Here is a 15,875-nt window from a genome sequence, read left to right as displayed (position 1 = left end):
TCTGGAATCAACTCCCCAGTAATGTTGTTGAAGCTGACACCCTGGGATCCTTCAAGAAGCTGCTTGATGAGATTTTGGGATCAATAAGCTACTAACAACCAAACGAGCAAGATGGGCCGAATGGCCTCCTCTCATTTGTAAACTTTTTTATGTTCTTATGTTCTTATGTTCTATCAGCGTGACCAAATAGCTTGTTTCTTGTATCATCACAAAACCTTTGACCAGAACTAATATCCACCATTCAAATGTCGTTTTGCAAACTTTGAGCATGCAATAATCTATGGTTGACATGGAAACGCCAGTTCCACTTGCAGACAATTCACTTTGAATATCTTTGGCAGTCAATCTCTGATTGTTATTAACCTTCTATTTGTTCTTGGTGAAAGAACCTTCTTTCTTCTAGACCGAGTGAGCGTTGTGACAGTACCACGAGTCATGTACTTCTTGATAATAGAAACAATAGTTGAAATTGAGATATACTCAAATGCATGGAAATCTTCTTGTATCATTTTCCAGCTTCATGATAAGAAATTATGTTCTGCCTAAGGTCTTCAGATAGCTCTTTACTTTTTCCCATATTGACTTATTGGTAATAACAGCAACCATCCTATGCCTAACCCTTTTATATTCTCCAAGAATCTTCACCTACAATCCAGCATTTTCTAGACTTTTCTAGAATTAGGTTCTGCATATTGAAATTTGTAGCACCCTGTAGACAATACTATAATAGCATCAGAGGATATGAATACTTTTGAGTTAGCATTTTTGGAGACATCTATTTCTTGCAACTTTTAGTCCTCATCCACAAAAGCAAAACTTTTGCTGCAAGTTTTTTCCTAAAATTCTTTGTTGTTTTCTAGAAATTTCTAAAATTCTCAATTTCATATTATACATAATTGTATATTATAAATGAATAAACCATATTTTGTAAATAAGAATTATTAAACAGTATAACTTGGTCTTCTGTTTTGTGTTTGTTTATTCCCTTTTTCTGTGTTAGAACTGTTAGAAATTCTCAGATAGTGTGTGTCACCAGAAAGATGAATTGTTTAGCTCTGGTTCTGGTTCTTCTAAGATTTTGATATGTTGAATCTAGCCGAGAACCATTCAAATCAAATAGGAGCACAGATGAAAATCACAGTGCACACTGTAGCTGCATTGCAACAAATTGTTAAACTCTAAAATCAGAACCCAAGTAGTTAATATTAACGTGCTGTTGTTTCCACTGACAAGCTATCTGATAAAACATCTGATACAAAGACATGTGTAGTTTGACACCAGTATCAGGTTCTGCATATTATAATTTATTCTCTCACTACAGAGGCTGGGAAATTATTTTTACTAAGCAGTTAATTTCCTTTTGTTTGTAGATAATTCTTCAAAACAATCTGTTCGACAAGTACGACAGGAATCATGATGGTTACCTAGACATTTCAGAGGTAACAACTCACAACTCTTTGTACACTTCATTCAACTCCCTGTCTGTACAAAAGGATTCAGCCCCTGAAAAAAAAAAAGGTTATAAATATCCTAAACATTTTAGGGCAAAGTTCAAAATGAAAAAGGACCACAAACAAGTTTAAATTCAATGAGAATACAACTCACTGTTTAAGATTGAGTATAGCCTTTAATTGTGCATATAGCCTGTACCATTGTGTGTTTTAGAAGGTGATTATCATTACCTATCATTGTTGCTTGTTAATCCTGTTAATCCCTGTGTTAAAGATGGTTGCTGCCTTGGCAGATGTGGTTGAAGGCAGGGAGATAACCTTCAACCTCACAAAGGTAAATACAATAATATTACTCATAATCATAATTAAAAAAAACATTTCTATGGAACTTTCTTTTGATATTTTACTTAAATGTATCATTCAACTAAAACCCTAGTAAATATTCCACAGCCAAATGTTTTATTTTTTCAGCATATTTTAAGACCATTGAGTATTTAATAAGTTTTGTTTTGCGGTGCTTAGATAACTAATTTCTCAAAGCTATTTACTCAATTTTCATTAGCTCAATGTTTTTCTTGTGTATTACAATTCAAACACAAAAAAGACACAATTTAAAACTACTTGCTAACCTCTGAAAGAAGTGGCTGAGTTGTTGAAATGTGGTTTGGTGAAATCCCCATACAAACTCTGGGCCTACCATGACCACCTCTCAAACAAGTCTCAGATCCCTCATCAATGCAAACAGAGGTAGGAACATTACCTTCAAACAGAATGTTGCATCACCCAGCAGATCTACCTAGCATAAATACATTTTCCTGTAATGATCTATAGTTTGCATTCATTTTTGCTTTGAACAGGAATTTTTAGCAGAAGTTGACCATGATAAGGACAGTCGTCTGAGTTTCTATGAATACCTAGGTGTCTGTGACCTCATAAAGAGAAATGCTGGTGAGTTTCAGGAAAAGCAATTACATTTGAATTATGATGCTACTATCCATATAGAGTGCCTATAGTAAGTACTCACCCCCCTTGGACATTTTCAGTTTGTTGTGTTACAACCTGAAATCTTGATGTATTTACATGGGATTTTTTCCCTTTGATTTACACAACCTACTCAACACTTTCAACTTGTGAAAAATGGGTGTGTATGTGTGTGAGAAAAAACAAAATCAATTAAAAATAAAAACCTGAAAAGTCTTCATTAGGTAAGTATTCACCCCCTTTGCTATGACACTCCTAAATATTGCCTTCATAATTCACTCAGTAAGTTAATGGAGTCCATCTGTGTGCAATAAAAGTGGTTCACAGGAGTTCAGATTAAGTACACGTCTCTGTAAGATCCCACAGTTGGGTAGTGCATTCAAAGCAAATATACTACCATGAAGACCAAGGAGCTTTCAAAACAACTCCAGGACAAAGTTGTGTAAAGGCACAGATCAGACGAGGGATATAAAAAGATTTCAAAAAGGCATTGAATATCCCTTGGAGCACAGTCAAGTCGATCATTAAGAAGTGGAAGGTATACGGCACCACGCAGAATCTGCTTAGAGCAGACCGTCCTCCCAAACTGAGCAACTGGGTAAGAAGGACATTGGTCAGAGAAGCCACCAAGAGGTTAATGACAACTCTGAAAGACCTACAGAGTTCCATGGCTGAGATGGGAGAATCAGACTTAAATCCGATTGAGAATCTGTGGCAAGACCTGAAGATTGTAGTCCACCAACGATCCCCATCCAACTTGACCCTTTTCAAATGTATAAAAACACATTACATTTAATCTTTCTTAAAACATAATTCATTATATACTTAAGCGATAGGGATTTGACTAAGATTTCTGAAACCGACAGCAAACAGAGTCATAAACACCCCATTTTCTGATCATATTTCTATACAATGTCTATGTTATCACTGCACTGGTGATTATAGTAACAAATTGATGTTGTGCATTTGTAAAACCAATTCCAATTTTACCTATGGAGTAAGAAAAGCAGCACATTGCAAAATATCATGAGACTCCACAACCACCTCTGGGAAGATCAATTAATATAGCCAATGCACTGATATAAATTGTTTTAACAGTTCTGCAAAAGGCGTAGGAAACAATGTAAGATTTTGTAACACTTCTAAAGCTCAACACATTTCTCTGGGAGGAATGGATCTCTCTGAAGGGATGGAGTGTAACGTAATAGACGGCTGTAAAATGTAACCTGTGAAGTGGAGATGGATGTTGAAGGTCTATTACAAGCTGTAATTGTTAAATCACAGGTAACAGATCTCTTGCTAGAGGTAATGGCAATGTAGCTCCAGCGAAGTGATTCTCATCTAACTTTATCTCGCTGTGAAGGTCTTACCTAGAATCCCCATTTGTATTGAATAGCAAACAAATAATACAAGCCAATTACACATAATCAAAACTAAACATGGTGCGAGTTTATGTTGAAATTGGAACACAAGATAACTCAAAGGGTTGGTAGTAAAGCATGAATGCCCTTGAAAATGAGGGACCATATACAATGCCTGGCCACTTTATTAGGAAATGTTTACCTAACCTTTTTTGGCAACACTCTGCTGTGGGGCATGTTCTCCTGGTACTGTATACCCTTGCTTCCTTGATTACTCTGGAAAGCTGAACGATTGAGTTATATTACGCATCATAGCAGATCAAGCCACATAACACAGCTGCACTTACACCCAGAATTGTTTTCAAACAATTTAAGGAGCATGACAGAGACTTCTGGCATCTGCTATGACCACTGCAATCCCTAGATTTTAGTCAAGTTGAGCATGTTCGGGATGAACTTGAACACTACATTAGTTATTTTGATCCTCTGCCTATCTCTCTGCACCAATTGCATGAAATATTAATGAGTGAATGGATTAACATACCTGGTCTCGAGAGACACTTTCCAGCACCTTGTGGACTATATGGCACCTCATGTCAAGGTACACTGTGGCACAATCCTGTATTAGGTAAAGGTTATAATAATGTGACTAGGGGATTTTCTCTTTTTACTTACATAAATATATACATACATATTTTTTGGCCAGTTAGTATATATTACAGAAGTACTTTTGATCCAATTGTGATGATGAAGAGATATTTTTGATGAATCTATGCATGGACATTTGATGACATTCTATCTGTGTCTACATGTTGTGGATATAGGTCATGGTTTGCTTATTTGTCTTACTAACTGGTATTTATTTCTATGGATATGTGGTCCTGACATACCTTGTTCTAATCTGTAACAGGTCAATGTCAGTTGCTGAGTGAGTGTGTTCGGTGGCGATACAAAGGAGTGAAGACAAACAGAATGCCATGCACAGTCCAGTAACTCAGAACTGTGAACCAGTACTGAAACCAAGGCAGTACTGCAGTGACGTCAACACCACTATGACCCACAGATCAAGAGTGTCCAGAATGATAGGATTTATAAATACGAATCGTCCACGTAAATAGTAATTTTTTCAATTTTATATTTGGAAAAATGCAACAGTTAGTATTCTGTCATTGTCTGCTCCGGAACTGTCCTGCGCTATCAGTGATCTTCACTAATCACATGAATTGTAACATGAGGGCACTCTATATAGTACAGTAAGTGCAACAGAGCATTGAGTACCAAGCTTCTATGGATAATAAATTATAAGCTAAGTAATATCTGGTCCCTGTGAATTGAGTTATCATAAATGCGACAGACAATGACACTGAACACTGTAATGCACAGAGCTCACAGACACCATTAGGATGATGTTGAACTGTGTGTTGGTTTGTGAGAGGGACTTAATGCACACTAGTAGCTTAAAACCATCCACCAAACTCCCTCTGAGAACATGAATGTGTGTGGCACAAAATAAAACAACACAATGTATTGATTTTAACAGCATTCTGATTCTCTGTCTCAGATTTTGCCAGAAACAATAATAATAATTAAAAAATGATTAGCATTTCTAAACTCAGCGAGCCCGAAAACCCCCAGGTGAATTTTTGTAGCAAAATCTGAGATGGTCGGGCAACGGCTCTGGTTGAGTTGGCATGGAATGACCCACACTGGTAAAATGAAAAATGAGCTCTTCACAGAAGGAATATGTAAAGAATAGTTAATGCATCCAGATCTACAGTGTTCGTTGGCTATCAACCTTAACCAGACTGGACATTAGGCTGCTACACTCCCTGTACCTTTTGGACTTGAATGCAGTGCATTAGTACAGCAAGTCTGGTCCTCCCAAAAGATGAAAGTTCACAATGTATTAGAAACTCCGCTGAGCAGAAATGATGACCATCCAGTCAAACACAACTGATCTGCCTTAATAGAAAATGCCAGCTCTTGTTGAAATTCAATTTAAGCTGTGTCACAAAAGATGACATTAAACTTCTTGCATCAGCAACAAAGCAATCATGTTTCCATGCGTGTTTATCTAGCAAAGGCTAAGGCTTAATCAAAATTGTCAGATTCAAAAATGGCACACTGCATGAAAAGTGATGACAAGTCAGCAATTCCACTGGTTATTAAAACTTTCACTTTGAGATTTCAAACATCTGCTAAAAAAATAGAAAAACAAAAACAACAAAAAAAAAAAAGTTTAAAATGACTTAGTTAATGACTCAAGTTATTATAAGGGAGGTTTTTGTTGAGATGAAACACTACAAGGGTGAAGACATTTACCAAAACTGTTTGACTTCTTCATAACAGAAATGATTGTTACATTAAAAAATAATAAATGACTTTATCTGATACTATTCACTTTTTGAAATATTTCTTACAATTATAAAATGAATGGCGGCACTGAAATTTAACACAATTACAAATTACTTTTTGTTTCATTGTGTACATGCAAAACTGCAATTGATTGGTAATATTTATAATATTGCCAATAACATTACATTTAAGGGGAAGTGAAATTTAAAAACAAATAATAAAACACCAAAGCAATGCTCATTCTTTGCTTAAAGTAATTATTTAAAGAGTGTGCCAGTGGAGCCAACGTTTTAGGGCTCACAACAAAATGAAAAGAAGTACAAATGGTGGTCAAAGATCTCTGGGATTTTATATTGCAGTTTGGGTTTGGGCTTGTGCACCATATACAATTTCTATGGGGTGGTTAGTTATTATCGGTAAACAACCAAAACAAATAAAATAAATACAAAAACTTTGAGAAGCAGCACTGATGAAGACAAAGAAGAGCATCTTTTGAGTTATTAGAGGAATTTTTAGTACCCAGGAGCACCATAAGACTACCTGGGGTGCTATATTTGCTAGTTAGGTTACAGGCATAAGATAGCACCATTGTTCATCTACAGAGCATGATTTGAGACACTTTGTTTTTCAGAAGGCCCCACTCACATATGCACACATTTAAGTGCCACTCTTGAACATTCACTGAAATATTACATTCTGGGCCTTTTTTTTTTTTTTTTAAAGACTGTTTTATGTAATGCTGTTAATGAAAAATCAGCGTTATTTTGACAAAATAATAAAAAATATATATTAACAAAGAAACAATGAACATTTCAGTCCATCCTTCTCTATCCGTGTATGGTTCCTCCATCGTTTAATTTCCTTATTCCCGTTCATTATGTAACTGAGGCTACATAAAATGTTTTAGAACTGCCAGTCTTCAATTTTTTTTTCACAAAAGAAATGTGTTGTCTGCTCTGTAGTTTTCTGTATATTCAGCATTTTCAGTCTGCTTGATAAAGCCCATATTGTGATGGGGAAAGGGAATTTTTCCTCATGTCCAGGTCTCCATGGGAACCATAGCTTCCTTTGTCCCGACAGAAGGAAGTAGGTTCTCCTCACATAGGAAGTACAAGGGGAACTGCACCAGGAAGCCCCGGATCTTCTTCAGCTCTTCTACGGCTTTGGCAGGGTCCTCTGCATCCAGTCCGAGCTTCGCTATGAACTCGCTGAGCTCAACGGTGTTCCGCACTTCATCGGAGGGCAGGCATCTGAAAACCTAGAGATCACATTAGGGCAAAATGTATTGAAAACCCAGAAGTGAGATGAACAGGATTAAAAGTTGAGTTAAAGGCACTAGTCTTCACTAAAGGCAAAGTTAACATCAAACTCATTTCACCTGTGTTGCTACAGCATTAACTCACTGCGACAGGAGGTGCTTTCTAGAACATTCTCATTTCCTTGACAGTTTACAAAATGCTTGCTTGAATTTACTTAATGGTTGTTTCCTTCAGACCTAGCAAGCTGTGAACACTGTCCTACAGGGCTACTTCTGGAAGGTAGCATCCCATCCAGATTGGTTAGAAATGTTAAATCCCCCAGTATATTCAAACTCGTTTGTAGGTAATTTGACATCTCGACTCTTTAAAAGTAGAAGCTGCATTGTTCTCAAAAGTATTACAATTATGACCATTATGCTATATTGTGGTTATATATTGCATAGAGGCAGCTATGCTAAACTACACAGATTACTGGTAGAAATTATGGCTGCAGTAAACTAAATTATACTGTTTAAGCACAGCCATTTACTGTTTGTGCCAAACTCACACAGAAAAGCAATCCAGCATTTAGACATTGTGTGATTTAAACCTTATATGACCAAAAGAGTTCAATAAAAAAAAACATTACCAATAGCTGCCAGAGTTTGAGGCTATTGCAAGGCCACAGACCCACAGATGTGAGCTGCGCTGAGCTCCTGTATTTTCACCAAAGAGAGCATCTGCTCCAGAGGGAACTGCTGCACAAAACCACTCCACCCCCAGGCGGGGCCCGGGAAGGTGCTCCCCAGCCAGTGCAGTCGGGACTCCGGGAGCAACATCACTAGGTCAGTTTAGGGGAATTAATCCCAAACCAAGTACAGCGAGGGTTAGTCGTGTAGTAGGTTCCTGAAGCGGGACATTCCTTTTAATGGGACTAGTGTTCGCCATCTGTGGGCAAACTTATTTATTAGCTTTGTTTTCTTTATTAAATCCGGCGCTAGGATTACCATTGTTGGTTCCTTAGCATCGGCACCTGGCTTTATTAAATCTGCGTGCCTGTGCTGCGTGTTGACACCCACTTATATTATAATCATTGACCACCCACGAAGGTAACATCCTCCTCAATGTTAATGTCTTTAGGGGGTGGTGTGTCTGAGTTTCATTTAATGGTGAAGCTTGCACATGTTTAAATGTGACATCCTTGCTGTTACTGTACCTTATTATGATTTTGTACCTTATTATTTTTTTTTAATTTGAGCTCTTACTGTGGATATGTGGTTTATTAATGATTTCTGAGCAACACACTAACATGAGCAGAAGTGGTGGACACCTTCTTGAGTTTTGCGAGTTGGAACAGAGCAGTTAATGCACTACTGGCTGGGTTATGTAACCTATGCTTTGTTCTGTCCTCTGTTATTATTCTCATCCTTTTATACCCACCTTTTCGTAGATGGTTGCATTGCGTGCTGCTGTTGCTATCCACACCTCCTTGAAGAACTTTTCACTGATTGGGTCAGTTACATCAATGGTGGGATCCGTAAAGCCACCCAGAATCAACCTGGAATTATCAGAACACACAGCTTAACTGTCACAGCACCTCACAGTGGTGGCTTGTACCATTGATTTGCACTGAACAGGTACATAGCAAGAATATTTCACTAAAGTGAGAAAGAGAAAACAAATACCTATAAAGAGGCGTTTATATAATGCTGACAGATTAACGGAAGGGCAATTAATTTTAAGGTAGTGGTAGATAAAGCTATACAGTGATTTACTGAACATGAAAACATCTCTAAATTAAAATATATTGTAGGCTTATCTTAAAATAAACACCTTAATATATATATATATATATATATATATATATATATATATATATATATATATATATATATATATATATATATAAAAAACAGCGTGAAAAAAGAAAGATTAATACGTCCGTAAACTAGTGTAAATTAGAAAGTACATGGTATATATATATATATATATATATATATATATAAAATGAAAAGTGGGTTACTTGAAGCACTCAAGCCGTAGCTGGAGGCCCAGTTTCCCTGCCTGGTACTCCTCTCCATCCATTACTGAGGGCACAGTCTGCGTGTCTTCAATGATCACTGCCATTTCACTGTCTCGCTTCCCCAGCATGCTTCGATCATTAATGTTTGCAGATCCTAAAAGAGCACAACATGGAAAGTATTTTCATTTTTTTTTTTTTTTTTATTATTTACTAGCAATGAAAAAAAGTGGGCAAGGCTGTAATTAGATACTTAAGAACTATCACCCATTCGCCTGAATGACTCATTTGATTAACTGTCAGTGGAAGTAGCACATAACAGATTTAAAATAAAAAACTAAACAAACAACATAGATAGACCGAAACACTTATATGGCAGTAGCTAGAACTACAGGGACATCTAGTATACAGTCCTTGGAGAGAACCAATCTCTCTCACAAGCAGCATTCCCTCTAAGCTTTTTACATACTGAGAAACCTGCTATTTTGACTGAGAAAGGGTACATTATCAGCGAGTAAACCTTCGGCCACATTTTAACCCATTTAATATATTATTTTTGTTGCATTATACCATTTTGAAACAATATTACAACACAGTATCTCAACAGTTTTACAATTTGCTTTAAAATGTACTGTGGCTCTGCCTCAATGATTTTGAATCATCCTCTGAGAGTCAGTAGACTGCATGCTTAATTGGCGGCCTGCATATAATTGCTTTATACTATTGTATAAAACACTGGCGTCTGCACTGCCTTCTATTTTAACCATCTTTAGGGCTGAAGATTTTCCAGTTTTGGGAATAGTAAATTCCATTTTTTCTGGGTTTTTACCCTACTTTTTTTTATCAAAGTATTAGTAATTAAACATGGCATTTGACTTGTCATAATGTTTATCACTGGCTCATTGCTGGCATTAAAATAAGCAGAAACCAAATGTCCGGCACTGTGAGAATCATATTTACAGTCTTCCACTGACACTGTAGTTCAGGCTACAAATGGAGGTGTTTTGTAAAGACCTGTGTTTCTCATTGCTGGCATTACAATAACCATAAAAAGTATGAAACAGTTTAGTAAAAGTCCAGCAATGTCATGTGAGAGTAACCCTACAGTACTCCAAAAATTAAGTTTAGTGTTTTACTGGCATTACAATAACCAGGATAAAATATAAAAACACTAATAAAAAAGGTGTACTGTTGACTGACTCCGTTGTTCTACACTGATTCAGTGCTGTGTATCACCCGAGTGTAATTTAGATAGCGCCCCTTTTAATGTAAACACATAATGAATCCTCTCATTGAATGCTTTTTAGATGACCAGTAAAGACTCCACTGTTTCTTCATGTGTGTCTTACTTGTTTAAAGGGAAACATGTTTGTATCGTATAAATCCTCTGGGAGCCCCACACACTTCTGACACAACATAGGCTTTTTAGGATCTAAAGAACAATGACATGCTTGTTTGTGGCGTTGCGTATTTACTGGCACATCTGAGGCAAGGCATATTATAGGCTGCCAAACAGCATGACAAAGTAATGCCATCATACGTTTTAAGAAAGTTGCATCATCATGGATTAGACAGAACTGTCATCTGTCTAATATGTGAAGACAATTACATCGTCTTCACACAATTAGATGATAACAATGTCTGTCTTACCGGTGTATACAATAATATTGTATATTATATACAATAATATAAATCACTGGATATTTGTAGATTTAAATATTAAGGCCCACATATTCATTTTTGAACTACAGACTCATGTCTGCTGTTATTTACAATTTTTGGAAATTATACCAGTGACAGAGCTGAATTATGTTGCAATTACCCATTACAAACATATACTGCTACATACTGTAACTCTCACAACATTGGCTTCATTTTAAATTATAGAATAGAATACTACACAAGTCACCAAAATAGGTCACCTACAAAGAGCTAAGACCACATTATAACTACATATCTGTATACAATAGATGGAGGCAGTGCAGGGTTGTACTTGTGTCTTTCAGCAGCAGAGGGTGCTAAACACAAAATTGCATCTCCACCAAGCAATAATCAACAGGACTGACAATGATCTCAGATTTTCTTTGTTTAAGGACTTCAAGGAAAGGGTGTTTTAAACTGGTCACGAGTAATGTCTCACCAGTACAGCCAAGCCTGTTTGGTTGCCTGTTTCAGCAGACAGACAATTCCGATTTAATTTGGGTTCACATTTAATGTCTTTTCTGATCCATTATAGATGACAGTTTACATTTGTAAAAATGGTATAAAAATTGTCTACATTTACCCTCAACTTACTCAAATAAACAGCAATGCATGTTTGACTTTGTCTTATATAAAGTTATTGACACTAAACCCTACTTAGAGGCTCCCAGCACTGACATTGGTCTCATCTTCACTTTGGCCCTGATGATCTAGACTTCAGGGTCAAGGGTTAAACCAAACATCTACTTTGGAGACCCCAAAGGAAGTAGTGACAGACTGTTCAGTTTCTGCAAAATCTTTGGCCTCTATTTAAAAGGGAAGCCTTGCAAAGGTTAGTTGATATAGCCTCAAGTTCATGTAAGATTCATTTTATTTTTATACAACCAAAAAAATCAATAGTGTACTGAAAATGGCATTAAGGTCATTAAAATGATAGACAGGGAAGGTGGCAGGCTGCCAAAGTGCTCAGAACCTCTCCATGCTTTTAGTGAAGAAGATGAATCTCATTAGCAGCTCTGAGCCCACTCACTCACCGATGATGACAGTGCTGTCGTCAGCTATCAGCATCTTGCTGTGAACGTAGATTAGCTCAGTGACCAGCTTTCCCGCCAGCTCTGCGTGAGTCCTCAGTCCACAGAATGAGATGTAGTTAATCCACTGGTTTCCCACTGTACACCCACAACAAGCAAACACAACAAAATAAACTGAGAGGGTTTCATCACAGATAACTCAAGTGGGACCAACTGTGAAGGCAGATTCATTTATCTAAAACCAAACCTGCAGGGAATTTTCACAAAAGCATTAAGACTTGTTTGTATTAAGTTTGTTAACAAATGAAATACAGTTTTTATTGACTGCTGTTGAAGAAGCCATCAGCCACATTTGTTTTATGAATATCAACACTTTATTGAAATCACTCAAATCAGACTTTTAAAACCAGCCCTTAAATAAGCCTTTTGAATACAGCCCAGCAATTCTAAATGCAAGTCATCAGATTACAGCAGACCAGCCAACACACTTTCCACTCCTCACTAAACCACTGATTTCCCAAATATTCTCATAGTTATGTGAGAGTTATCTGGCTTCAAGGCAAGTTTTGTACATACAAGGCTTACAAAAGACCTAATCAAAACTGCTAGCAAGCATGCTTAATAGATTATGATAAAATGTACTGAAACAGCGTTAATGTCGAACATCTGTGTATAAGGGAATATCAGCACAAGTAGAGCTGAACTGACTGAAACTAAAAGCTGTTTACAAGCTACCCATATTGATACAACACAGATACATTTTCACTGTCCTCTTATATACTATGCTACAATAAATTTAGGTTAGAAAAACCAACTAGATGTGCATAGTTAATTGGCACTTCAAGAGAAGGAAAAGTTGGAGGGAATTCTGTCCCCCATAAGGAATGCTTGAACATTCAACATTTTATCCCTTAATATTTCTGACAATTTCATTAGTGCCTTCCTTTTTAATGTGAGTAATAGTAGCATACAGTGTACTTAACTCTTTTGAAAGACACAAACAATGTTTTATTTGTATGGTGCTCAATGCCTCTAAATGAGAATACACTGTCTAGCACTGTAAAACTCTAATGCTAAATTCCCATAGTAGTTCTTTCATATGGCATGTGTCTGTAAACTGATGTGTGGAACAATTATAAATTAAGTACTGTAATATTTTACAGACACCATAAAATAAAAAAGATGCACGTTTTCTATGTGGTGGGGGGGGAGAATGGGAGACTTCTTGGCAGGAGTTTGAAATGAGGGACGATGCAAATCAGTAATTATGCAGATGAGCCAGAAAGGTCTAGAACACATGTAGCTGAAATAAATGGATTGTTTTACCCTGGCATTATTCTCACTGAGATATACTTACTTTCTGCTTTCAGTTGTGAAATGATGGAATTATCCCCTTTGCTCATTGTTCTGAAACGAAAACACAAAACATGTAATTTGAATGTTCTTGTTGTGGCGCATGCTGTGTGAACAGGATTTCTGTTGTGTTATTTATTTAAACAAGAATGAAAAATATACCGCTAGGCCTAGAAATCAACATTTACCTGTTAGTAACAGTAGTAAAAGTATCACAGATTTCTTCTGCTGAATTTATTTGCCTTGTTTTCTATACTTCATTTGGAATAGGCAGATATTTCAAAGAAAATGCTTGTTAAGAAGTTGCTTCTGCTTCCTGGTACTAAATCACTAATCAGAAGATTCAGAATTACCTACAAATCTAGAGATGTATCAATGATAATGCTGATTATGCTAAAAATAGGTAAGAAAATGTATTTTAAAACTATGGTTATCAATCCTTGGAATTACATTCATTTAACCTTTTCTAAAAGGGATTAGCGTGTTTTAAAGCATTCTGTATCCCTAGAGAATGTTTATCATCTTTAGCTGAAGCATTGTGAATTAGGCCAATTCCCAGTTATTTTCCTTTCAGAAAATAGTGCAAAATTCACAAGAGCAAAAATGTTTTTGTATTTCTCAGCTCAGATGAATGCAGCACATCCCAAACAGATAAGAACTATATTTGAACTCTAATTACAATTACATCTCCCCAACTCAATTTCTTCTAGAAACACTGTATATGTTACCCAAGACTAACTTTCAAAAGCATGTAGTCCCTTTCCAATTCCACAAGCAACACACACAGTTTTCCTGGCAGGTAATAGCAGAGTATGTCCTGTTTATGGCCGCTAGCGCACTAATCCAGAATGGTTTCCTTTGGCTGACAACTGCAGCCAAAACAAACCATCACTTAAAAGTAGAAAAATGTAGCCCCTTAAAGTGGCAGTTCCTTATAGTTCATCGCTGGACTCCCACTGTTGTATCATTTTGGAGTCTGATACAGATACATTTTCCAGGGGGCTCCTAGTTGATGAAGAAAACTGCAGATGGCCAGACAGAATGTCAGAACACTGTGTCCAATACAAAAAGCATCCTATCACTGTTTAACTATTAAAAGAAAATAATTGATATTGTGTTGTAGTTTTAGTTTATATTGCGGAAATCTACTTCCAACTATAGATCTTTAGATTTTTCTTCACTGGCCAAAACCCTGCTTTATCATTACTGAGTTGTCAGTTGTAAGCACAAAAATATAATTAAAAGATAAAAAAAAGATTCGACAATATTTTATTTGACTCTTAATTGCACTGTACATTTTTGGAAACTATTGAGCCATTTCAACATGCTTTTAAATGCTGATAAAATCTTGATTTTAAATGGAAACTAATCATTTGTGTCCTACCTAAAAACATTCACCATAAGTGTTGTATAGGCTTTATTATAGTGAAAGAATTAGATAAGATAACAGGCTAATCCAACTGAAATCCAAAATCATGAGTCACACGTGAATCACAAGATTATAGAGTCATCCCTAACAACTGCTGCTCAAACAAGAAAACATTGAGGCATATCGCTTGTGTAATAAAGGGATCACCCCAACCACATGATCTGCAACAGCACTGCAATGGAAAAAACAACAGTTCTGTACTAATGGGACAGTGCTAGCATAAGGTAAGATACAGTGATATGAGTGCTAAACTTTGGATCTCATGGAAGACCACTACTATTAAAACGTACAGGCTATTGGTCAGTTCTCTACTGCTTTGGAAAGTGGGTTTGACACTGGTCCGAAGAACCGGCTTGCACACAATACAGACACTGCACCTTCTGTAAAATTCAATCCCTTTCCAAATTGCAATGCCATAGGTCTGTACTAAGGGACAGTGGTAGCACAACTGCCACTAAAACTGCTCACTAGGAGCCACTGGCAGAACTTCACCATGGTGGTAATATTTTAATATTTGGACCTTGCACAATGGCATGAACAACTAGTACACACTTTTAATCCATTGGCGTACCAAGGTATTACATTAGTACGATAATCTTGACTTTCTCACCTGTAGTTAAAGTGCATGACTGCTTGGAGAGCGCTCCCTCCTCCAGTGGAGATGTCTCCTTCAAATCCTGGTAAGAGAGGTGTCACCACATAAACGCGGTACTTCTTATTCTCTCTGCAGAAAGAGAAATGCAATTGGATTATATAGGTTGAATTAGGGGGATGTTACAGCTTACAGTTTAGAATACAGGAGTATATCAAGGACACCTTTAGTAACCGTTTCATTTCAGGAAGCAATGCTTAGATATCTAACCAACCAGCTATCTAATACATAAACCTTTTAATGCAGACCGTTTACAGCTCATTTACAGTAAAATTTTCCCTGTGACAAACACATTTTAATAGG

At 36.7% G+C, this 15,875-nt stretch overlaps 1 protein-coding gene across 5 annotated transcripts in view; it reads right to left on the bottom strand.

The window, feature by feature from the left end:
- Window positions 1-6,161: 6,161 nt before the first annotated feature.
- Window positions 6,162-15,875, bottom strand: part of pld1a (phospholipase D1a) — a 58,826-nt gene continuing 49,112 nt past the window's right edge. For all 5 annotated transcript variants that reach the window (XM_041271487.1, XM_041271491.1, XM_041271490.1 and 2 more), the window contains 6 exons: window positions 15,531-15,644; window positions 13,496-13,545; window positions 12,142-12,276; window positions 9,410-9,563; window positions 8,827-8,944; window positions 6,162-7,406 (listed from right to left, as the gene is read on the bottom strand). In XM_041271487.1, coding sequence (XP_041127421.1) covers window positions 7,182-7,406; window positions 8,827-8,944; window positions 9,410-9,563; window positions 12,142-12,276; window positions 13,496-13,545; window positions 15,531-15,644 — 796 coding nt within the window. In that variant the 3' untranslated portion in view covers window positions 6,162-7,181. The remainder of the gene's footprint in view (window positions 7,407-8,826; window positions 8,945-9,409; window positions 9,564-12,141; window positions 12,277-13,495; window positions 13,546-15,530; window positions 15,645-15,875) is intronic.

This window comes from Polyodon spathula, chromosome 14, assembly GCF_017654505.1.
Source record: "Polyodon spathula isolate WHYD16114869_AA chromosome 14, ASM1765450v1, whole genome shotgun sequence".
In the NCBI taxonomy this organism is placed as follows: Eukaryota; Metazoa; Chordata; class Actinopteri; order Acipenseriformes; family Polyodontidae; genus Polyodon; species Polyodon spathula.
The sequence above is the reverse complement of the archived record's forward strand: the minus strand, read 5'-3'. Positions and strand labels throughout refer to the sequence as shown.